At 50.2% G+C, this 23402-nt stretch overlaps 1 protein-coding gene across 4 annotated transcripts in view; it reads left to right on the forward strand.

The window, feature by feature from the left end:
- The first annotated feature begins 5297 nt into the window (after positions 1-5297).
- The window catches only part of CD276 (CD276 molecule), a 30264-nt gene continuing 12159 nt past the window's right edge, over positions 5298-23402 (forward strand). The window contains exons 1-2 of one of the 4 annotated variants that reach the window (XM_034939107.3): positions 5298-5555; positions 20667-20799. In XM_034939107.3, coding sequence (XP_034794998.1) covers positions 20721-20799 — 79 coding nt within the window. In that variant the 5' untranslated portion in view covers positions 5298-5555; positions 20667-20720. Of the gene's footprint in view, positions 5996-20666; positions 20800-23402 lie in introns of all 4 variants that reach the window. The other 3 variants (XM_034939110.3, XM_034939108.3, XM_034939111.3) reach the window with 3 other exon arrangements.

Here is a 23402-nt window from a genome sequence, read left to right on the forward strand (position 1 = left end):
AAAACAAATACCACAAAGAGACCCTGTGACTCTGAAAACAGCAATATTTGCACTTAAGATTCAGCACCTAGCTTACTCCTGTAGTCCTAGCTACTAGGGAGGCTGAGGAAGGAGGATTTCTTGTGCCCAGGGGTGAATTCAAGGCTGCAGTGAGCTACAATTGCACTACGGCACTCTAGCCTGAGTGACAGAACAAGATCCCGTCTCTTAAAAAATAAAAATAAAATAAAAAAGGATTAAACTCCTGGATTGAAATTCAGATTTCTGGATTCCATATGGTTTATCCACTATCTTCCTTAAGAGGGCCATCACCACTGGCTTGTGAGGCAGGGCCCCTTGTTCTCCAAGCCAGGGGCACTCGATCTTATTCATCTAGCAGGAACCCTTAGTTGTTCTGGTCAGTGCCTGCTTCTCTGAGCCTGTCTTGGGGCAAGCCTAGGAGCAGGGCCAGGACGAGCATGAGGTACCTGCACCTATGATGCAAAACTGAAGGAGGTGCTCACTTTCAGGTCAGCGCAAGGGTGGAGCCTGTTCAATTATTTGCATGTGAGAGCTATTAGAAAAAAACAACTCCCAATGAGATAGAAGAGTTCCCCTGGTAGCATGGTGCTGTTTTTAGTTTGTTCTGTTGTTTTGTTTTTTAAACTCTGTACAACCCTCCTATTTGGAGGACCTCCCACCTTCCTTCCGACTCACCAGCAGCAGGACACAAACTCTGAAATGGCTTCCTGGTATTGGGAGTGTTGTCAGCCAAGATTATAGTAAAGAAATTGGAAAGGGAAAGGGGATTGAATGGTTCAGTTTCACCGGGGATGGGGAGGAAGACAGATAATGGAAAGGGTGAACAGGGAAGAAGAACAGAGGCTGATGAGTCAGATAGAAGCAGCTAGTTAGAAAAGACTGCTTAGAAGCTCTTTCGTTATGTTGTTGTGCGTGTATTAGGGCCTTAGGGTTGTGGAGTGTTCCCAGGCGATCCTCCCTGGAGGACCCGTTCCTCTTTCATTAGGCTGCTCCTGTTATTTTGCTTGCCAGATGCTTCCAGCTGGCAGTAGTTGGTTCTAGACATTTGAAGCCTATTCCAAGACTCAATTCTCAGGACTAAGAAACTAGGAAGCCGGAACCTGCAGTGGTTGCTATGCACCATATTCAGTTTTACACCGGATTCAGTCATTTGAGAGAAATGTGGTTGCCTTAAGTCTAGGCTGGATGGAATGGTTCCTGATGGCACTCTATGAGTCCTAAGTGAGTGGGCAGAGTGGAGTGCAGGTGGGTGGCTTTTGCCAAGACATCAAGGATTTGAGGCCTAAAAATGCAAACAGCTTGGGAAGTAATATGCACCAACCAGCCTGAGGGAAGGGAGGCCAGTGCCAAGATGTTGGCTTAGTGTCGCATGGATCGTCGATAAAATCCCCAATCACCACTTGGGCCTGCCCTGACACTGCCAAGAATTGATTTTTGTTTCTTATGGAAGCAGTCAAAATGAATACATTTTCAGTATCATTCTTAGGAGAGGCATCTCAATGTTTCTGAGCCGCTTTCTATGAGATGGACTGCTTAGCTGCTCTAAAGACAGAAATATCTCCATAGCTTACACTGTACAGTTTGCTTTATCTAAGTGTATTTAAATAGATGAGAGAGACACTTTCCCTTTTGCATGTCAAAGGAGGCAAAAGGAAGTTTTCTCCTAATTTCAGTCATAATTTCTGCCCTGAGGAAAGTTATAATGTTCTACTGTATGGATGCACCACATTTTGCCTATCCATTCATCTGGAGATGTAGACACTTGCGTTGCTTCCACATTTTGCCTATTGTGAGTAATGCCACTAAGAATATGAGTATACAAATATCTCTCTGAGACCCTGCTTTCAATTCTTTGGAGGTATGCCCATAAGTGGAATTGCTGAATCATATAGTAGTTCTATTTTTATTTTTATTTTTTGAGACAGGGTCTCACTTTGTCACCCATGCTGAAGTGCAGTGGCATGATCTCAGTTCACTGCAACCTCCGCCTCCTGGGTTCAAGTGATTCTTCTACCTCAGCCTCCCAAGTAGCTGGGACTACAGGTGAGCGCCACCATGCCTGGCTAATTTTTGTATTATTATTATTTTTTTAGTAGAGATGAGGTTTCACCATATTGGCCAGGCTGGTCTTGAACTCCTGACTTCAGGTGATCCTCCCGCCTTGGCCTCCCAGAGTGTTGGGATTACAGGTGTGAGCCACCTCGCCTGGCCTATTTTTAATTTTTTGAGGAACTACCAGACTGGTTTCCATAGCTCAAGGCTGCTCCTTTAACAAGCTTTCCCCAAAGCCTCAATCAGTGAGTTTCATTTCCATCTCATTTGCCACACTGGGTCACGTGACTGCCTCTAGCTGCAAGGGGGTCTGAGAACCCATGTATTTTCAACTAGGCATAGAACTTCTTAGAACAAATGCTACACTCTGTTGGTAAGGAAGAAGAAGAGAATTAATTTTAGTGGACAACTAGCAGCCTAAGGGCAAATGAGAACACTGGAGGGCTTCAGGTAGGCAAGAGACATTGTGGGAGGATTTGTGCTTTAGAAGGCTCTCTCTGGCAGCTATGGACTGAGGAGTCACAGTCAGCAGAATTAGTTAAGAGGCTTCAACAACAACCCAGTGAAGAGTGATGAGGGCTCAGATGAGGATGGTGTGGCAGTAGGGTATTCAGGAAAGGGAGGGATTCCTAACATATTCTGGGGCACCCCTTCAAGCCTGCCTGGATATTGGCAGTGGGAAGTGGGGGGAAGTGGGAGGGAACGAGGGATGAGTCCAGCTTTTGAGCATAGTCCTTCCTGTATATCTAGAAGGGGAAACAGGTTTTGGGGACATGTGATAATTCAATTTTGCACATGTCGAATTTGAGGAACCTGCAGGATGGTAGGTAGATAAAAAGTGGGATAAGGCTTGTCCCAATCTGGGTCTTTTGGGATTGGTTTGTGACCTCCTTGGGGAACTTGAAGCAAAACTGGAGATAGCACATTCTGAGTCATCTACTACTGTGCTGACCCAGGAAGCAGGTTGTGGGGAGGTGGGGGGTGGGAGGGATAGAGGTGAGAGGGGTAAGGCTGCTGTTCAGAAAGAATGCATGAAGACAACCTTCCATCCTGAGTTTTTCTGGTTCTGACGGGAATCTCTGTGTAGCACCTCCATTCCTGAGTTCCCAGGGACAATCAGGCAAACATTCTTTGAACCAAGGAGACCCCTGCATGATGGGATGGTCATTCTAGCTATCTGTGTCCAGATCCAAGTGTCTGAGTCTCAGATGAGCTGGTCCTACACACGTGCTATCTGTGCCCTGCCCAAGCTGTTTCCCCCTCCTAGGGTATCAGAGCCCTCTCAATCTGCTGCTTCCAGGAATGAGAGCCAATACACATTTCCTTCCCTCCTGACCTCTGCTCTTGAATGATTATTTTAAAATCTCCCCCCATAGACACACTATAAACTGCTCTGTGATGTTCCTTCACTGTCCACCATGGCTGAGTCATGCCAGATTATAAATCCCCTAGGACAGGACCAGCGTCACCACCGCAAGGCACAAGGCACAGGACTGACTCTTTGTGAAGGGAAGGAAAGTAAGTTTCTCTAGATCTGTTCAATGCCACCTCCAGGGTCCTGCAGCAGGGCTCCTAGCTCCCTCAGCCCAAGGACACCTCTCCATGTGATGCTACTTCCCCAGGTTGCTGGGCCAACTGGAGGCTACTCATCCTGAGAACTGTAAGGCCAGACCCAGGCTGGACGAGGCTGGACAGGGCCTGACAGGGCAGTGGGGAGCAGCGTGGAATGGTCCAGAGTTCCTGGAGGTGGTCAGGGACAAGACAGCTGGGCCTCTCTGCTGTCATCCCTAGGAGCAGTCGGCAATTACACAGACACAGCTGCTGTGTGATTCAAAGACACATATGCACGTAGACTCAAATACAGAGTTGCTTGAATGTGTTCACAAATATACACACCCGGCCGGGCGCGGTGGCTCACGTTTGTAATCCCAGCCCTTTGGGAGGCCAAGGCGGGTGGATCACAAGGTCAAGAGATCGAGACCATCCTGGCCAAAATAGTGGTGCGCACCTGTAATCCCAGCTACTCCGGAGGCTGAGGCAGGAGAATCGCTTGAACTCAGGAGGCGGAGGTTGCAGTGAGCCGAGATTGAGCTACTGCACTCCAGAGCCAGACTCTGTCTCAAAAAAAAAAAAAGACAAAAAACCCCCACAAATATACACACCCATGCACCACCACCCCTACCCATACACCACACGCACACTTAAATTCAGAGGGCAAATCCTGGTTCCTCCCTTCATAGCTATGTGTCCCCAAGTTACTTAATCTCTTTGTATCTTAATTTCCTTATTTCCGATCTGTAAAAATGAGAATAATGGTATTCACCTCAATGAGTTGTTGTGAAGATTAAATGAGATAAAATGGTAAAGAGCTTACAACAGTGGCAACACATGCAGAGAGACGCACATGTTTTCATACTCATTTCCCAAGCCCTGCCCAGTACTGCCACTGGCACTGGTGGTGAGCCTGGCAGCAGTACAAGGTTGGAGTCCCTTCATCCCTTTGAGCCTTGGTTTTCTCATCTGTGAAATGGGAATAATAATATCTAGCCGGCGGGGCTGTTTGGAGGAACTAAAGAGGCCCAGCATGGAAAGCTCCTAACCTAACTCTGGCCCACAAAAGTCTCCCTACGTTTTAGCTGTCACTGTCCCTGTGAGAAAGAACAGATCCAAGAACAGGTGCAGGGATGGGCTGCACCACAGCAAAATCTGGACAGGCCCGACCCCCATCTCCTCCCAGGCTGGAGCCGGGCCCTGTAAGGACAGAGCCCAAGGCCACTAGGTGTCAGGCCTGTTGGAGCCAAGTCCGGCCAGCAGTCTGGGGTGGGGCTGGGGGCAGGGCTGGTCGGATGGCCGTGGGTGGAAGGAAAAGAGGAAAACCAGCTCAGTGGAAATTGTCCTGCGGTTGGCTCAGGCGCCCATGACACTGTATTTATAGAGAGCTCCTTGCAGCTCTTAATTCCTCGCAGTCGAGTTAACCCTTTCTGGGCTGTGGTGCCAGCATGGTGTGGAGGAAGAACCCAGGACTGGGGTTGGACAGCAGGATTCCAGCCCTGTTCTGCCGCCAGTCGATGACCAGTCAGTCACCTGTCCCCTCTCGCAGAAAGGAAGATTCGGCTCTTGGAAGTGTGGGAACGGGGTGGGGGATGGGCAGCGCCCTGCTCCCGGAGCCGAGGGTTTTCCCCGCCAGGGTCAGGCCTGGGGGCGGGGCGGGGCGGGGCGGGGCGGGGGCGGGGGCCAGGCCGTGTGCTCTGCCCAGCGGGCTGGCTCAGGCCTCGGTCAGCAGCCGCCACCGCGGGGCCAATCCGGCCTCAGGGACGCACCGGAGCCGCCTTTCCGGGCCTCAGGCGGATTCTCCGGCGCGGCCTGCCCCGCCCCTCGGACTCCCCGGGCCGCCCCCGGCCCCCATTCGGGCCGGGCCTCGCTGCGGCGGCGACTGAGCCAGGCTGGGCCGCGTCCCTGAGTCCCAGAGTCGGCGCGGCGCGGTGAGTGCTGGCGTGGCGCGGGCGGCGCGGGGTGGGGCGGCCTTTGTCTGCTGCGGGCCGGGCCTGGATCCCGCGGAGGTCCGCACGTTCCCGCGCAGGGCTGCAGGAGCTGAGCAGGGGCGCCTTCCCTCCGGGCTCCTGCTCCCCTGCCCTCCCCCAGGTCCGGGCGGCCCCCCTCGCACAGGAGTCCCGGGAACCGCGGGCGCCCCTCCTGCCCTGGGCTGTGGGGCCCGCGGAGAGCTGGGGGCTCCCGGATCCTACCCCGCCCCCCTTTCCTCGGGTTGAGAGGGGCCCGGGCGCCGTCGGACCTGCAGACCCCGGAAGCTGCGGACCGGGCCGGGTGGGTGAATGCGCTTTTGCAGGCCCCGGGTCTGGAGCGGGCATGGGGGCAGATCTGTCCCGTGTTGAAGCTTAACGAAGCCACCGGCCGACGCTGGGAGGTTAGCGGGGTCTCGGGTCCTGCAGAGGAAAACGCCCAGCTCCGGGAGGGGAGCGGCGGGGAGGGAGGGCGAGTGGTTAGGCGTGTCCACTCTGCGGGGCCCAGCAGGGCGAAGGTGTGGGCGACTGGTGCACTTCCACAGGCAGCCGTGGGCAGCATGAGGGGTCAGATTCCGGGAAGGACAGGTAGAGACGGCTGGCAGGGGCCACGGGGTGAATAGGTGTTGGGGGTGGGGAGGGAATTGGGATGGGCAGTTTGGGCTTGGGAAGCCTCAGGGAGGTGGGGGGTGAGGTGGGATGGAGAGGAGATGCGGGCGACGGTGGAGGGAGGTGGGGACCCCGAGTAGGGGCACACTAGAAGGGAGGGGATTGAATTCCAGCGCCCAGGGCCCTCCCTGCGACCGTTTAGCTAGCGAATTGGCAGGTTTGGCAGCCTAAGGCAGGGATTTATTTCTAAGCCAAACCTGCTCTAATGAGAAAAGCGTGATAGATGACTCAGATATGGGATCTATCACTGAGGGAAAACATTAAGCAAATAGTAAAGCAAAAAAGATTTGTGTGTGTGTGTGTGTGTGTGTGTGTGTGTGTGTGTGTGTGTGGCGGGTGGGGGGTGTTGTCTTAATTTAGAAAAACGATTTACCTTCAAATTGGATGTGGATAATTGTAAATGAGTTTGATCTCTTCATTAAAGCCCGGGGTCCTTTTCTTATAAGCATGTCTTCAGCAGTTAGTTTCTATATTAGAAAGTAATGGAGCTGCTTTGTCTTTAAGAGAGTTCTTTATTTAGTGCGGCCTCCTCTAGTTCCCTCTGGCCTCCCAGAAGTCCCTAGGAAATCTGATGCTGTGCAGCCTTCCTTGTAGTGTGGGGGACTGCAAATAGGTGGGACAGTTTGAGGCTGAGGGGAACTGAAGTCTAAACTTGAAGTCTAAACCTGTCCGATGGGTTGAGCTGATCTGAGTGCAGGGCAGGATGGAGGGCTATGGGGCTGTAGGGTATGAAGTGGCTCATTTCAAGGGAGTATTTTGGGTGAGTACATTTTCCTGATATCTGGAGTTCTTGAGATTAAGCACTAACACTTAGGGTAACTGTTGACCGTGGAAATTTACATACGTCACCGTCAGCTTACTGGAGTATCCTGATGTGAATGAAATTTTCCTTCATGACTTTGGGTCAGCCCTGTGGACCTCAGTTTTTGTTCTGAGGGGTTGTATGGCAAGGGGACGCTGGCGGGAGAGAGCTTCGTTCCTGCATTAAGTGGCCTCAGTGATGCAGTCAGGGTCCCATGACTGACCTTTGGAGTTCTTCCATGTCCTTATGGCATTACTGGTGGTTTCTCCTGCCTGCAGTAAGCTTTCCAGCTTACTCTAGACTCCTGTGCTGTGAGACATGAGCTTGTCAGAGGTAAGGAGCCCGTGTTAATGCAAGTCTCAGGTGAGAAGGGGTGTTGGAATCTGAGGACCCTGTTTTCCTTCCTGTCCCCTCTTCAGCTCTGTCCAGGCACCACCCGATGGAGGGTTGGCTGAATGTCTCATGTTCATATACCTGACAGCTGGCTTCGGTGCTTTTAATATTTATGGAAAGGACAGTTATAGAAGTGTGGTCCCTTCAAAGTAGTCCTCTGGGGTGTCTGTGTCCTTATTAGGTTGACTTCTGAAACTTCCTGTGAGAATTCCATCATTAAACTTTGGCTTTCTCTGGAGGGGTAAATCTTTGTTCTTTGGAGTAGGATTTGAGTTTGACAAGGAGCTGGACAATGCTGTTTGGAGTCAGAGATGCAGTGTGATAAGAGAGCTGTGAGTTGGAATTCCACAGCACCTAAAGAGACTCCTAGAAAATGTTGTAGAACAAGTGGCTGGATGGTACTTGGTTGCACATACGGGGTTTGGGGTCTGTGCAGAAAAATGACCAAATCCAAGCAGCGTCTGAGATTATGACCACATGGGGGCTGTTAAGCTGTGGATCTGAGTCACAGGGTCAGGGAAAGAGGAAAAATGGCAAGGAGGATGACGTTACTGCCCATGAGCTTATCCTCTGAGTGGGTGGCGACTTCTCATTGTCCTTTTCCCACATCCCCAGGGCAGGAGTGTTAGGGAAGTCCACCAGCAAAAGGGGGAGGGCACACCCAGGACCTAAGGGAGGGGGAGAGGGGTGAGGACTGGTCCACATGATTTTTGAGAAATTGCCTTTGGTCTTGTTGGCTCAGAATGGACCCCACACCTGGAAGGGGGCCACGTGTACAGTTATGCAACCCTTGCCTGCCACCCCCAGTTCTACCGCCCTTGCAGTGTGCCAGATAGGAGCATTGGGTTTTCAGGTTTGGGAGTGGGTAGGGTTGTGCTGGAGGCTAAATAGACATTATCTCATGTAATCCTCATAGTAATCCTATGAGGTAGGGTATCATTAACACCATTGTACAGTTGGGGAAACTGAGGCCCAGAAAGGGTAAGTCACATGCCCAAAGACACACAGCCGGCAAATGGTGGAGCTGGGCTGTTGTCTGCTTCCAGAACTGGCTTTTTCTGCTGCTCTGGAGGTAGGCACAGGTTTTACCCCTCTTTCTGGAGCCCGGTAAGATGTGCCAAGGGTCTCCTTAGTAAGTCAGGGAAGACTCATCTGGGGAACCAGAGAAGGGGCAGGCCTGACCTGGGTGACCCAGTGACTAGTGGCCTTCACAGCATAGTCAGGGCCTTTGCTGAGAGTTCTTCTCTTCCAGAGCCCTGGACTTTATCATGCTGGGGCTTCCAGGAGTTCCCCCTCCACCCTCCAGTTCTGACCAGTGCTCCCAGCCAGCTGCCCCCTTTCTCCCTTTCTCTTTGTGGTCCAGATAATGAATGCTTGCTCCACACACCTTATGCCATTGGGAATCTGACCTTCTCTAGGTATAGGGAGCTTAATCTGCGGGAAGTGGAGTGAGAAGCATTTCTTGCTGGGAGCCTTGGAGCAGGGAGAGATACTGTCTCTGGGAGGCAGGGGTCCCAAGTTACCCTAGAGGCAATGCAGGCTCCTAGGAACTGGGGCTGCCTTGTGGGAGACATTGGAATGTGTCCCTGTGGGAATGCTCTGTGCTAGGGGCTATGGCAGCAGGAGGGTAGGAGCTCATGGTACTTGGAACTGTGACCAAGCATCTGCGAAGAGGAAGGGGCCCAGGAACACTAGAATGAGTCAGAGCCAGAGATGGAGTCGAGCTGTGCATTTGCTACTTTGGAGCTGGGGCACTGATAGGGCTCTAGGTGAAAAGTAGGGACACAGAAGGAGTAATGGTCCCAGAGGCCCAGATGTGTGGCCTGACAGAGGAGGTCTTGGCCAGGGAGAGTGGGGTAGGGGCAAAGTGTTCGCTCAGTGCAGAGGCCCCATCTAGGAGACCTTGTCCCCATGCTTGCGGCAATAGTAACAGCAATAATAATAATTATTACTGCAGTTTTGGTACTGGGCACTTTCCTAAGTCCTCTCTCTCTATTGTCTTATTTTATTCTCACAGCAGCCCTGTGGGGTAGGGATTGTTACCCCCATTTTAGAGATTTGGAATTGGGTCTCAAATAGGTTAAGTCATTTAAACTTGGTCATGTGTTCAGCAAGGCATCGGTGTCAGGATTGAAACCCAAGGCTGCTGGCTTCTGAGCTCATGCTGTACCCTGGGCAGGCAAGGCAGCCTGGTGATTCCATTCAATAAGTGAGGAAGAGAGATAGGAGCATCAGCTGGCTCTTAGTCACCTCTGCTGGTGGCTGATAATTGAGTGTGGGCCCTTGGCCAGCCGGCCGCCACTCTGGGTCCAGATTTCCATCTGTACAATGGGCCTGGAGCTAGGCGCTGGACCAGGTGTACCGTAAGAGGCCTTCTAGCTCTGAGGACTGGTGGAGATTGCTACACTCCCAGAGGTGTCTGGTGCTTAGATGGAGAGGGGTCGGCAGAGTTGTTCTGCTAAGCTGAGCCTCTTTCAGGGTAGAAACCGAAGGAATTTGGAGGCAAGGAGGCATTTAGGCAGATCACATCTGGAGAAAATGCACCCTTCCTTGAGTGCAGTCTGGAAAGGCTTCTGGAAAGGATAGGATTTCCAGATATGTTTAGGTGGGCACCTAGCAGGACTCAGCAGATATTGAGTGAATGCAGATGTGTGTGCCCTGGGCCTGCCAGTGTCTGACCCGAGATCTGCGCTCTGATGTGGTCTCATGTGCTCTCATCCCTTTCCTTCCTCTCCCTATTCTCCTTGTTGCCATCCCTTCTTTTGGCTAGACCTCCTCTGGGCCCAATGTAGCTTTCACTTTTTTCAGGGCTCTGTGCCTCCTGTGTGTGTGTGTGTGTGTGTGTGTGTGTGTGTACACATTTCCACATGCATGTATAGGTCAGTTTTGCAGCCCCTGCACATGCCTCTAGTTCCAGGGAGACCTTAGCCCTGCTTTGCTGGCCAGCCCTGATGACATACTACTGTCCTGACTCACACAGAAATCACTTGGAGAGGAAGAACTGATTCCTGCTCTTGGGTGGGATCACGGGACTGGGGAGTGGTGCCCAGTGGACAGCCTTGAACATAAAAGGCCCAAACTGACTCAGATTATCAGGAAAAAGGAAGGCAAACAGGGAGGCTGTTCCCAGGGAACTCTAGGGACCCTCCCATCTCTTTTCTGAGGCTGCTGCCCATTTATAGAGCACCTAGTATTAACTAGGTCAGTTTTGATAATTTTACTCATTGAGTCCTATAATCATCCTATGAGGGTAAGGTTTATAATCCCCATTTTACAAATGAGCAAACTGAGGCTCAGAGAGGATATTTTCATAAAGTTTCATTACTAGGAAGTGACAGAGTCTGGATTTGAACCTGTCTCTCCAACTCCAAAGTCATCTTCTTAAACACTAGTGCTAACTTCTTCCATGAAGCTTCTTGTGATTACACCAGCCCAACATGCGATATGGTCACAGCATGGGATGGTGGTCAGGACCCTTTGATGGTTGAGGAGATGAAGACCCAGAAAGGCAAGGGGTTTGGCCTAGGGAGCCTGGCAAGTGAGTGACAGAGCCTGGTCTAAAGTCCAGGATATCTCTGTTGTTGCTGTTTTCCTTTTTTCGTTAATTGCAAAAGAATTTACATGTTCATAGTTAAAAACAGAGAAGTGTATCAAGTAGAAAACAGTAGCAAACTCTCACCCTTATTCTGACACTCCAGAGTTGCATTCACTCTCAGGCATCCAGATCCTTTCCCCATATACAAACATCCATCCATCCATATATCTATCCATCTCTCTATCTAAACACACATGCATTCATTCATTCACTCATTGAATCGTGCATTGAGAACCCATTATGTGCCAAGCCATTGCTAGAATTAAGGATGCAATAGTTAAATAAAGCAGATGTGGTTCCTTCTCAGGGAGGTTCTCATATATCATGAAGAAAACAGACTGGGTGCAATGAATGACAGGGTCCTTCTTAGAGTGGCAGATCTCTTACCTGGCTTTTCTGTCAAGGTGACCCTCAGAATATGGAGGTGTTACCTATTATCTTAGTCCATGTTTTACTGCTATAACAGAATGCCACAGCCTGGGTAATATATAAAGAAAAAAAGGTTATTTGGCTTGTAGTTCTGGAGACTGGGAAGTCCAAGGGCATGGTGCTGGCATCTGACGAGGGCCTTCTTGCTGCATTATCCTATTGTGGAAGGGCATGTGAGCATGCAGGACAGACAGTATGGGGGCAGCACTTACTCTTTTATCAGGAACCCACTTTTCCTGTGATAACAGCATTAATCTCTTCACTTCTTACAGGCCCCACCTCTTAATACTGTTACAGTGGCAATTAAATTTCAACATGAGTCTTAAAGCACCCATGTCATCTAGGAAGAAGAAACTGTATTTGCAGCAACACTGTGAGGTAGGAAAGGGAGTCCTATGTTGTAGGAACTGGAAGCAGCCCACTGTGGTGAGGGGCAAGTAGGAAGAGGTGAGGCTGGGCAGGTGGGCAGGGCCAGGGCAGATGGGGCTCTGTAGGCTATGGAGGAGCTGCGATCTTATCACAAGGAAAGTGAACAGCCCTATGATTAACTATTGAAGGCAGTGATATAATTTATGCTTTTATATTAATAGCAATTATTCTGGCTGTTGTATAGAGTATAGATTGGAGAACAGAATTGGGTGGGGGAACTAGAGAAGGTGAACAGACTGGTGAAGAGGCTTTTATAGTTATCCAGGCAAGAGATGATGGTGACTTGGAAGACCAGGAAGAGAAGCAGGGGTAGAGAGAAATGGAGATAGTGAAGATATAGCAGACATATTTGAGGAGTCCTTCAGTTACAGATAATAGAAAACTAGCTCAAGCACATTTAAGAAAAAAAAAAAAGACTTGTTTAAGTACCTAGGCAGTCTATGTGTGCAGCTTGCTTCAGGAATAGGGGCTTAAATGATGGTTTTAGGGCTCTATATCCTTCTAGCTTCCATCTCTGCCTCTGTTCATTTGTTTGGATCAATTCTTTAGATTGTTGGTAGCAGACACATTTATTGCTAACAGTCCCAGACCGTATCCTTCTTAGTAATCTCAGCAAGAAAGAGTCTTTTTTGATGGCTGCAGCAGCAAGGCTCTGGGGAAGTCTCTGATTGGGTGTGGCTTGGCTTACAGCTCATTCTCGAACTAATCACTGAGTGGGGGCAGGGCAGGTTTCTCCATGAGCCAGGTCTTGTAACATGCCCAGGCCCTAGGCTGGGAGGACAGCTCCACCAGTACAGCATGGACTGGGCTCCCTGCAGGAGTGCGGAGCCTTGCTACCAGAAGGGGCCAGCATAGACCAAGAGAAGGGCATTGTAGAATAAAGGACATGGAGCAAAATAACTGTGTTAAGACTAGCTACCAAAGACGGAGACGATCTGCTCGGCATTGAATTTGCCTCTTTGTCAAGGAAAGAAGGAGCAGAAGATGTTAAGAAGGAATTGAAGTTTAGGCCATATGGGGAGGTGCTCATCTGTTTTAACTGTATTTGTCTTCTGGCCCCTGGGATTGCCTGTCCTGGTGTGGGGTGAACTTGGAGACAGAATCTCTGAGAAGCTGTCAGGGATATTTCAGGCCAGTCTAGGGTAGAAGAGGGTTGGACACGTGGGTCACAGTATTCCACAGTTTCCTGCTGTGCACAGATTCAATCTGAGTCCCCATCTACATCCCTCACTACCTCCCTTGCCTCCTCTCCTGAGTCTCAGCCTCTCCTGGAGTCCCATCTTCCCAGAATATGCTGTGGACATCTCCTCTTCTGTGACTTCTCATGCTGTCCCCTCCGCCAGATAGCCGAGATGTCTCCTCCTCTGTGCAGTCCTTACTGAGCCTCCCCAGCCCCCAGTGAATGGCTTGACCCTTTCATCCAGGTTTAAGCCTACTGCCTCGTCCATTCCCACAATACCTTGTATAAATGTGTACCAAAAAACTGGTAATATTCTATTTTAATGATATATTTGTTTCCTAAACCTTTTTTCTATTTTTAATATGAAAATGTGGGATTTTAAATATGCCATTTAGCAGCTCTGTAATCTTGAGCAAGTTATTAAATCTCCCCATCCCTGAATTTACTCCTCGGTGAAATAAGATAATAATAGTACCTACTTCACAGAATTGTTGGGAAGCTTAAATGAGTTAATATGTGTAAAAGCATTTAGAACAGAGCCTGGTGCATGGCTTTCAACAAAACTGGCCTATGTTATTATTATTTGATAAAAGCAAGATAATATATATAACATGGGTAACTTTTGAAGCATAATAATAAACATACCTCCCAGCTTGAGAATGAGAACCCCTGTAGTTGAATATTTATATGTATGATTCTTCATCTCCATTCATATTGCATGCATGGCCAATGCCTGGCATGTGGATCATGAATAAGCATTTGTTGAATGAATAAATGAACAAATGCCGGAAGACTTGAGACAGGGAAATAACCAGTTTTATGGGGAAGATGGTAGATTATGGGAACAACAGATCAATAATCTTGTTCTTAATCCCTGACAAAGTCCTGGAACCAATGAGCACTTGAAGAAGAGCCCACTAGTAGGCACTTGCATGGCTTCACTGGGGTTTTGAAAATGCACTTCTTTTCTTGTTCTTCTCCAGTTGATTGGTCCCCAGCCAGAAGCAGTGAAGCTTCTCATGACAGCCCTGGGGATGAGATGGGTAGATGGGAGCTGGGTAGCAGCACAGGTAGGAACACTCCTAACCCCGGTGTACTGAATGGTGGATGGACATTGATCATCCAGGGACAGATGGTGCTGTGGGCTTTCCTATTCCTGTCCTCTCCCTGAGGACCTTGATGACACCCAGACACCAGCAGAGAGAGGAGAGTAACCTTTTCAGATGATATTCATTCATTCTTTTTTTAATCCACCAACAAATTATTGAGCATTGTCTATGCACCAGGAACAGTCAAAAGAGTACTTCAAAAGATCACGACAGGGTTACACAGCATTGTAAATGTAGTTAATGCTGCCGACTTATACACTTAAACCTGGATAAAATGGCCAACTTCATGTTACATATATTTTACAACAATGAAAAAAATGTTGTGGCAGTTGGAGGAATGGACTCAGTTTAACTGGGTGAAATGGAATAGTAACAAATGAAATATCCTGTAAAACTCCTCCCCATTCTGAACTCCATCAGAAGAGGATGGCAGAGGTGTGGATTAGCAGCAATGAGTGTGAGTGACTTCTGATGGTTGGCTACAGATTTGATAGTCTGTTATTTTGGGTTATTTTGGTGAATGGTGTGACATGGCTGCTCAATGGTGACTTCGTCAAGGAAGATCAAATACTTGCAGGGCTTTGATAAGGAAGGGGGCAGACTCATTCTGCGTGGTCCAAGGGGTCACATGAGGACTGTTGTGGGCTGTATTGGGAGACAAATTTGGGCTAAGTATAAGGTAGAGCTTCTCACTGATGAACGCTGTCCAAAAGCAAGTGGATAGCCCATGCAGGCCATGGGTGCCCATCACAGGGGAGGGCAAACAGAGATTGTGTGTATGCGGTGGGTGGGGGGAGGGGCAGAGAAAGGTTCCCTGTTCTGATACTTGATCATTAATTTCTGCAGTTTCCCCAGAATTTGTTCTCATGGCATCATCTCCCTCAGTGACCCCACCTTTGGTTCTGTCACCACCACTGCACGAATGACTGCCCTGTCCCTCTGTTCTGAGCTGCAGCTCAGTGTGTCTGGGAGTCCATAGGACATTTTGGTGTGGATGATCCATAGTCGAGCTCAGTAGGAACTGATCTTCCCCCTCCACGTGCTTCATCTCCAGGTCTCCTTGTTATGTGTGTCCATGTTTGCCCATTGCTCAAGCCTTCAGTGCCCTCTTGACACCTTCAGCCCCTCCCTCAATACAAACAGTCCCCAAGCCTGCTTACTTCTACCCTTGACATTTGTCCAAAGCTGGGCTCAGGCATCACTCGGTGACTCTGATGAGATAGTCTCCTGTTCGTATTTTGAGATACCTATTTTAGATGTGGTTTCCTTTTGTGGCTCTGAGCAGTGGCAATGCTCATCGGGTAGGGAGACGGGGAAGAGAAGGAGGGAAAGTAAGGGTGGGATGGCTCCTTAGTTAGTTCAGATGCTGTAAGAAAGGCCCAAAATAGCAATGACTTATGCTGGAAGAGATGTTTATTTCTCACCCATGTGACCATCTGGGTATATCCAGGGCTGATACTACAGTCCCTCAGGGTTCTTCTGTCTGCTGCTCTGCCGTCCTCAGGGTGTTGCCTTTGGCAGTATGATCGCCACACACACCACATCTATGTTCCAGCCAGTGGGAAGGGGGAGGGGAAAGGGAGGGGAGGGCATGCTTCTCTCTTTCAGGGCATGACCCAGAAGCTGTACACATCAGTGTACACATTGCATGGCCACACTCAGCTGCAAGTAAGGCTGGGATCTGCAGTCGTTAGCTGAGTGGCCATGTGCCTAACTAAAAATGCTATGGAAGAAGGGGAGAGCTGGGTGTGCTGGCAGCACCTGTAGTCCCTGTTACTCGGGAGGCTGAGGCAGGAGGATCACTTGAGCCCAGGAGTTACAAGGGTGCAGTGGGTTCTGATTGCACCACTGAACTATGATGGTACCACTCCAGCCTGGGTGACAGAGCGGGACCCTGTCTCTTTTTTAAAAAGGGAGAAAATGGGTGTAAGTGGACAACAACTAGCAGTTTCTGCCACAGTCACTTTGTGCATTTCAGTGTGAACTGTGTGGCTGTGAATTGGTTAAACCTTAAGGATATAGTCCCTGAAAGCTTCAAGTACTGATAAAGTTCCACTAGCATCCACAAAGCTTTTCTTTTATAGGTAGGAACACTGAGCTCAGAGAAGTTGCCTAGTTAAGATTGCATAACAAAGTGTCAGAGCTGGGACCAGAACCCCACACTTTGGGCTCATTTTCTAGAATTCCAGGGAGATCTGGCTGAAAGGCAGACAGGCAGTGTCAGGAGGACCGGTCTCTGGAGTTCAGGAAAGGGCTACCTTTCCCAGCACGGCTACCTGGGGAGCTGCTCATGACTTTTCAGGGATCATCTTTGGGGTTATCATGCCTCTGAGGTGCCTCCAATTCGCCCTGACCATATCATAAATAGTATACTATACCAAACTGCAGTGATCTACCTGCATGTCCCCCTTCCCTATTAGAATCTGCTCCTTGAGGACAGACGTGTAGCTTAGTCATCTCTCTGCCCCTAGTACGTCCCTAACAGGAACTCCGTAAGTAGTGAAATGAATTACTAAAGACATGAATGAATGTGGATTCAAGGACTCCTTCGGTTGCAGACAATAGAAACTTAGTTCAAACTGGTTTAAGGGAAAAAAATGATTGGCTCAAATATCTGGGCGGTCTAGGTCTGCAGCTTGCTTCAGGCATAGCTGGATCCAGGGGCTTGTCTGACATTTTCAGAACTTTGTGTCTTTCTGACCCTTTTTGTCCCTTTGTGGGAAGTGTTGCCCAAGGAGCCCCTGCGGGGATTGGGAGGAAGTAGGGGGTTAGGAGGAAGTGGAGTGATGTGGGTGATTATGGTGGGGGGCAAGGAGACCCTCTTGGGCATCCCCAGGCCCAGGGCATTTTGGCCCCGAGCCCAGGTGCAGTCTGGATTTGTTGTAGCTTTCTGAGAGCACATCTTGGGTCATCTCTTGGGAGCCTCCCTGTGGCCCTGCTTCTGCAGGGTTGGATGCCCTTGCTGTACCTTAGGCTGAGGACAGCCTGACCCCTCTCTCCTGCTGCTCTGTGAAAGCCCAAGGTGCTCTGTGGTTTTGGGATAGAGCAGGAAGGAGAAGGAGGAGGAGTGGGCACTGGCAGGTGACTCACCGGGAGGGGTGGCACATGCTGACTCCAGGGCAGGTCCCGGCTGGGGATGAGATTCCCCTTTGTGGAAAACATGGTGGAGGGGGTGGTACGCAGGCAGCATGAGGCCTGCGTGGCTCCACGTGGCTCTGGGTCCCGGGCCGACCAGCTCTGTGTTCACAGGACACTCTCCCATTCTCCAGGGAGCACTTCCTTTCTGAGCTCTGTCTCTTTCTCCTGTCCTCAGCTCCTCCAGGCCCAGCTGTCAGCGTAGGGGTCTCTGGGTGCCGTGGACTCTTCTGGTCTCTTTGCTTCTGGGCTGTCAAACTGCTTCTCTCCAGGGCAGGTTTCCAGGATCCAGAGTCTAGGAAAGGAATGAAAGGGAGCAAGTCCAGGGCGCAGCCCTGGAAGTCCCTCATCTTCCCTCTGGAGGGAAGCGCAGCTCGGCCCTGGGAGAGCCTGGGTAGGTCTGATCAGGGGAGGTGCCCTCTGCTCCCTGCACCTGCCCAGAGTGGCAGGAATTAGCCTGATATATGAAGGAGACAATTATATGAAGTCTTGAGTACCAGGCAGAGGAATGGGGTCTGACTTCTATAGTGAATGGGGAGCCATGGGAAGTTCTTGAGCAGGGGAGGGACATGAACAGATTCCTGTCTTAGGTCCTAAGAGAAGGCACCTTAGAGAATGGGGCTGGCAGGGAAAGAGAGGAGCAAGCAGGGCCAATGAGGAGGGTGATGGGTCAGGGTGGGAGATGGAAGCTTGAGAAGCAGTGTGGAGAGTGAGGGAGGCAGCCCAAGAAGAACCCACAGGCCTTGGTTCTGTCTGGGGGTAAAGAGAGGCAGGGAGACGTGGAATCTGGGCGTTCGTTCATCCTTAGCCCTGGTGCTTCCCGCGGGGGTTGGGCAGGTCCTGCAGGCAGCTGCCTGCTGGATCTTCCTGTGGGCCTCAGGGTGGCCCTTGTGGGGCAGGATGTGGTGCCTGCCAAAGGTGCTTTATGAATGGAGCCGGGGAAGGCTGCTGACTCAGCAGGCAGTAAGGCTTTGAGGCCGGAAGCGTCTGGAAAGGAAGTGGCTGCTCAGGGCTTCCCCACTGTAGACAGCTGGGAGAGAAGGGGGGCTGGCCAGGATGCACATGGTTTGGCTGAGGGACTCCCTTGGCCCAGCTGCTGGGGGTGTGTGTGTGTAGGAGTGGAGGGTGGCGGGGGGCGGGTGTGCCTGGCTGGGATTGGAAGGATTGAGGCTGGGCGCCTGGAATGGAATTGAGGCTAGCAGCTGTTGATGAGGTTTGCTCCGTGGAAGGGCGGAAAGGTGTAGCAGAATTGGACTCTTTTTGGCTGTGCTGACTGGCAAATTACTTGACATTAACAAAGTCACTTATCTGGGCTTTAATTTTTTTTTTTTTTTTTGAGACAGAGTCTTGCTGTATCGCCCAGACTGGAGTACAGTGGCGCAATTTCCACTCACTACAACCTCCGCCTCCTGGGTTCAAGCAATTCTCCTGCCTCAGCCTCCTGAGTAGCTGGGATTACAGGCCTGAGCCACCACGCCCAGCTAATTTTTATATTTTTAGTAGACACAGGGTTTCACCATGTTGGTCAGGCTAGTCTCAAACTCCTGACCTCGTGATCCGCCCACCTCGGCCTCCCAAAGTGCTGGGATTACAGGCATGAGCCACCACACCCAGCCATGGGCTTTAATTTTTTAAAGTCCTGCAAAAATAGGACCAAGTGTTACAGCCTATCTCCCAGGGTATTAGGAGGACATGAAATCATTTCTATTCTTGTTGATCAGTGTTGGTTGGCATAGATGTGGCTTGATCAGGACATGGCACAAATGTTTAGGCAGCAGCTGTGGGACTCAGGGACAAGGTGTGTGCAGCCTGGAGGGTGGCTGGGATTGGGAGCAGGGCTGAATTTTGGGATGTCTGCCCTTCTTATCCCCAGCTCAGGCCTGACCTGCAGCCACAGACTTGCCTCTTACTCAGTCCTGACTCCAGCCTTGAGGTCATCCCCAGTCCTTGCCTCTTCCACTTCTGATCTGTCTTGGTCACTCAATACAGATGTGTTAAGCTAGCAAATGTTCTCTCTCTGCATTCCCACAGTCATACACCTAGTCGCCTCCTAAAACTCTGTCCTAGAAGCTTCTTTGCAAATACTGCTGATTTCACACAAGCTATACTGAACCCTTCCATTTTCTCTGCCTCAGTGAATGCTCCACCCTGTCACTGAGGCTCAAAACCACGGCCAACCTGACTGCTCTTTCTCTCTACCCAAGTCCTCAAATACTGTCACTTTTACCCAGACATGCTTTGTCTCCTGTCTGGCCCTTCATTTATTCCACCACTATACCTTCCTACAGGGATGGCTATATTAGCCTCTTTTTTTATTTTTATTTTTTGAGATCGAGTCTGGCTCTGTCACCCAGTCTGGAGTGCAGTGGTGCAATCTTGGCTTACTGCAACCTCTGCCTCCTGGGTTCTAGCAATTCTCCTGCCTCACCCTCCCAAGTAGCTGGGATTACAGGTGCCCACCATCATGCCCAGCTAATTATTTGTATTTTTAGTAGAGATGGGGTTTCACCATGTTGTTCAAACCGGTCACAAACTCCTGACTTCAAGTGATTCGCGTGCCTCAGCCTCCCAAAGTGCTGGGATTACAGGCATGAGCCACTGCACTCAGCCTGAAATAGCCTCTTAACTGGCCTCTCCCTTGCCCTGATACAATCCAGTCTATGCTGAGGAGCTAGAGTGGGTTTTAAACATTGTTACCTAGATTATGTGTGATTAAAATGCTCCCCAGTGATTCCCATTACTCATAGAAAAACCCAAATTCCTCACTGGTCTCTCAAAGCCCTGCTTGATCTGGCTGAAACATACCCTCCCATCAGATAGCAGGTGGAGGTGCTGTCAGATTAATCTTCATGAAGCTCAGCTCTGACCGTGTATTTCCCTTATTCAGGAAGCTTCAGTGGCTCTCAACTGCCTTTAGGATACAGTTCACACCTGTCAGCCCATCTCTAAGTCTGGCCCCCACAGGAGCTCCTGCTCTGCCCTACCAGCTACTGTCTGCCAAATTGATCTGCACACATCCTAGCCCGAGAGCAAGCCAACCTTGCCTTCACTTGCCGCCTTGCCTCCTCTTCCTTATATTTGGATACTAACATCTTAGCTGAAAGGGTGGATCCCAGCTGCCCCCTACCCCATCTTCCCTGTCAGGCCTCCCCAGGGACTCCCTGCCAAGCATCTGTCACCAAGATTCCTCAGCAGGGGGCCCGGTGGGATATGGGAATGAGGACCTCCCAGTGGGCAGTTGCAGCCTTCCCCACTCTGGTCCAGGAGAGATGAGGCAAGAGATGGTCTGGGGAGAACCTTTGGAGACAAAGGCCTTGCGTCCTCTTCCTCCCAGGCAGGGGCAGCCTTCCACCACGGGGAGCCCAGCTGTCAGCCGCCTCACGGGAAGATGCTGCGTCGGCGGGGCAGCCCTGGCATGGGTGTGCATGTGGGTGCAGCCCTGGGAGCACTGTGGTTCTGCCTCACAGGTGAGGGTAGCAGCATGGGGACGGGAGGGGAGGGACAGTGATTGTGGCAGTTGGGGAGGGGGTGCCCACGCCTGTTAGGGGTCCTGCCAAGCCAGCTCTGGCTAGCAGGGCCATACCTTACTTCCACCTGTGGGATCCAGTAGGCAACTCACGTTACTGTTCTTAGCCTCCATTTCCTTGTCTGTAAAATGGGAACATGAGTGCTAAATGAGATCGTGCTATTTCTTGAATACACTGTGTGTGCCTCCTCCCAGGACCTTTCCACTTGCTCTTTCTTCTGCCTGGAACTTTCTGCCCCTAAACGTCTGCATGACTGGATCCCATATTTTGTTGAGGTCTTTGCTCAATGTCACCTCCTTGCAAGGCTCTCCTAGCTCCCTTGTATAAAATAGCACACCTCCGCTCCTCCCTCCCTATCCCTGGCCTCCCTGCGTTATTCTGCCTAGATTCGCCCCCACCTGGCGTTTGCTTGCTTCCTCCCTGTTCAAAGAGCAGGGTCCATTTCAGGGCCAGGGCGGCTGTTGCATAGTAGGTGCCCAATAACTGTGTAGAATAAACGATGTGACTCTCCCCACACGGTGCTTGGCACACAGGAAGCACTCAATAATAATAGCTACTTTAATAACAATATCCTCATCACATTTCAAATTCTCATCAGCATCTCTGCTCTGAGACGGCTTCCTCCGTGGGGAAGACAAAGCTGAGGGTCTGGCGCCATCTTGTGGCCATAAAGAAGTGCCTGTCTCTACCCACGGCTGCTCTGATTTCTCTAGAGCAAGAAAGGGTTTTGTCTGGGTGACTTACCAGGTTTCATTCCCCCAAATGTCCCCTCCAAGGGGCACCCTGGTTCGACTGACAGGGCATGAGAACTGGCCTGGGGCACCAGGGGTTTCAGCAAGAGATCCAAGGCTAGCTTAAGAACTTTAGAGATCTCTAGGTACTGCAAAGATTATGATACTGAGTATGATTCACAATAAAAATAATAACCATAAAGTCAATGTTATTTTTCTAAATGCAGGAAACCTTTAATGAGTGCTGTATTCAATTAGCATTGTTTCAAGGTTGATCTTCCCACATTTTGAGTGTGCCTGCTTTGCTAGTGCTCGAAGCACACAATCTAACCATTACCGGAGAATGGTAGTGCCACGGTGGGGGGTTCGCTTCCCCTCCTCCCCTCCTCCCCTCCTTCTCCACTCTCCGTCCTCCCCTCTTCCCCCCTCCCCTCCTCCTCCCCCCTCCTGCCCCTCCTCCCTTCCTCCTCCTTCCTTTTTTTTTTTTTTTTTTGAGATGGGGTCTTGCTCTGTTGCCAAGGATGGAGTGCAGTGGCGCGATCTCGGCTCACTGCAACCTCCACCTCCCAGGTTCAAGCAATTCTCCTGCCTCAGTCTCCTGAGTAGCTGGGATTACAGATGTGTTCCACCACCCCTGGCTATTTTTTTGTATTTTTTAGTAGAGATGGGGTTTCACCATATCTGCTAGGCTGGTCTCGAACGCCTGACCTCAGGTGATCCACCTGCCTCGGCCTCCTGCGCTGGGCCTTTTCCCCTCACTTCTGACTCATCAGCAAGTCCTGTTGATTCCCTCCTAAATAAACCTTGAATCTGATCCCTCTCTTCTTCTCTACTACCACCCTTTGAAGCCACACCACCCTCACCTCTTACGGGGACGGCTGAAACCGCCCCTAACTGGCCTCCCCCTTGCCCTGCCACAGTCCAGTCTCCACAGAGGAGCTAGAGTGAGTTTTAAGCATTGCTACTCAGATTATGCGTGATTAAAACACTCCCCAATGACTCCCATTACTCATAGAAAAAGTTAGATTCCTCACTGGTCTCTTCAAGTCATCTTTGGTCTGGGTGGGACATGCCCTCCCATCAGATGTGTCTGCCACACTGGACGCTCCCCGATATTTTCACACAGCAAGGCCAGTCTTGCCTCAGGGTCTTCCACCTGCTGTTTCCTCTACGGGGTTCTCTGTATGTCAGCTCTTTTTCATTCCTTATAAATTTCAGCTTAATTGCTTTAAAGAGCATGTGCCTCACCACCATATTTAAAGGTATGGGTATTCTTTCTTGTATAAAAACAAATCGTGTTTCGTTAGGAAAAGAAAAAAAAAGAAAAAAAGAAAAAAAAAGCACTTGTGATTCTCTCTCCTCCAGAGAAAACCACTATTGACATTTTTGGTGGATACTTTCTTGGACTCCCCAATTTATAACATTACTTACGCTTATGGGGAAATGCACATGGTGCAGGCAGGTGTAAAGTACCTGCCAGATTTTTGAAAAGCTGTTGCTTTACTTACTAACCTGCTGGCTCCTTTTCCTCACATACCTTAGTCACATGCTGACGAGAATCTGTGTGCCCGTTTGTCTCTCTCTCCCATTAAAATGTAAGTTCTGTGGGGATGTGACCGTAGTATTGCTCTCTGTTGCATTTCTGACTCTTATGCTTGGCACCTGTAGGTGCTGACTATATTCTTGACTGAATGAGGCCCTAAGACAATAAATTACTTTGGGTCTCAGGCCTAAAAGGAGGGGTGGACAGGGCCTGGGGTTAGCAGGGGCAGGGAGCAGGACTAGGGAGGCCCACCCCTCCTCAGTCCCCCT

The sequence above is a fragment of the Pan paniscus genome, chromosome 16 (assembly GCF_029289425.2).
Source record: "Pan paniscus chromosome 16, NHGRI_mPanPan1-v2.0_pri, whole genome shotgun sequence".
In the NCBI taxonomy this organism is placed as follows: domain Eukaryota; kingdom Metazoa; phylum Chordata; class Mammalia; order Primates; family Hominidae; genus Pan; species Pan paniscus.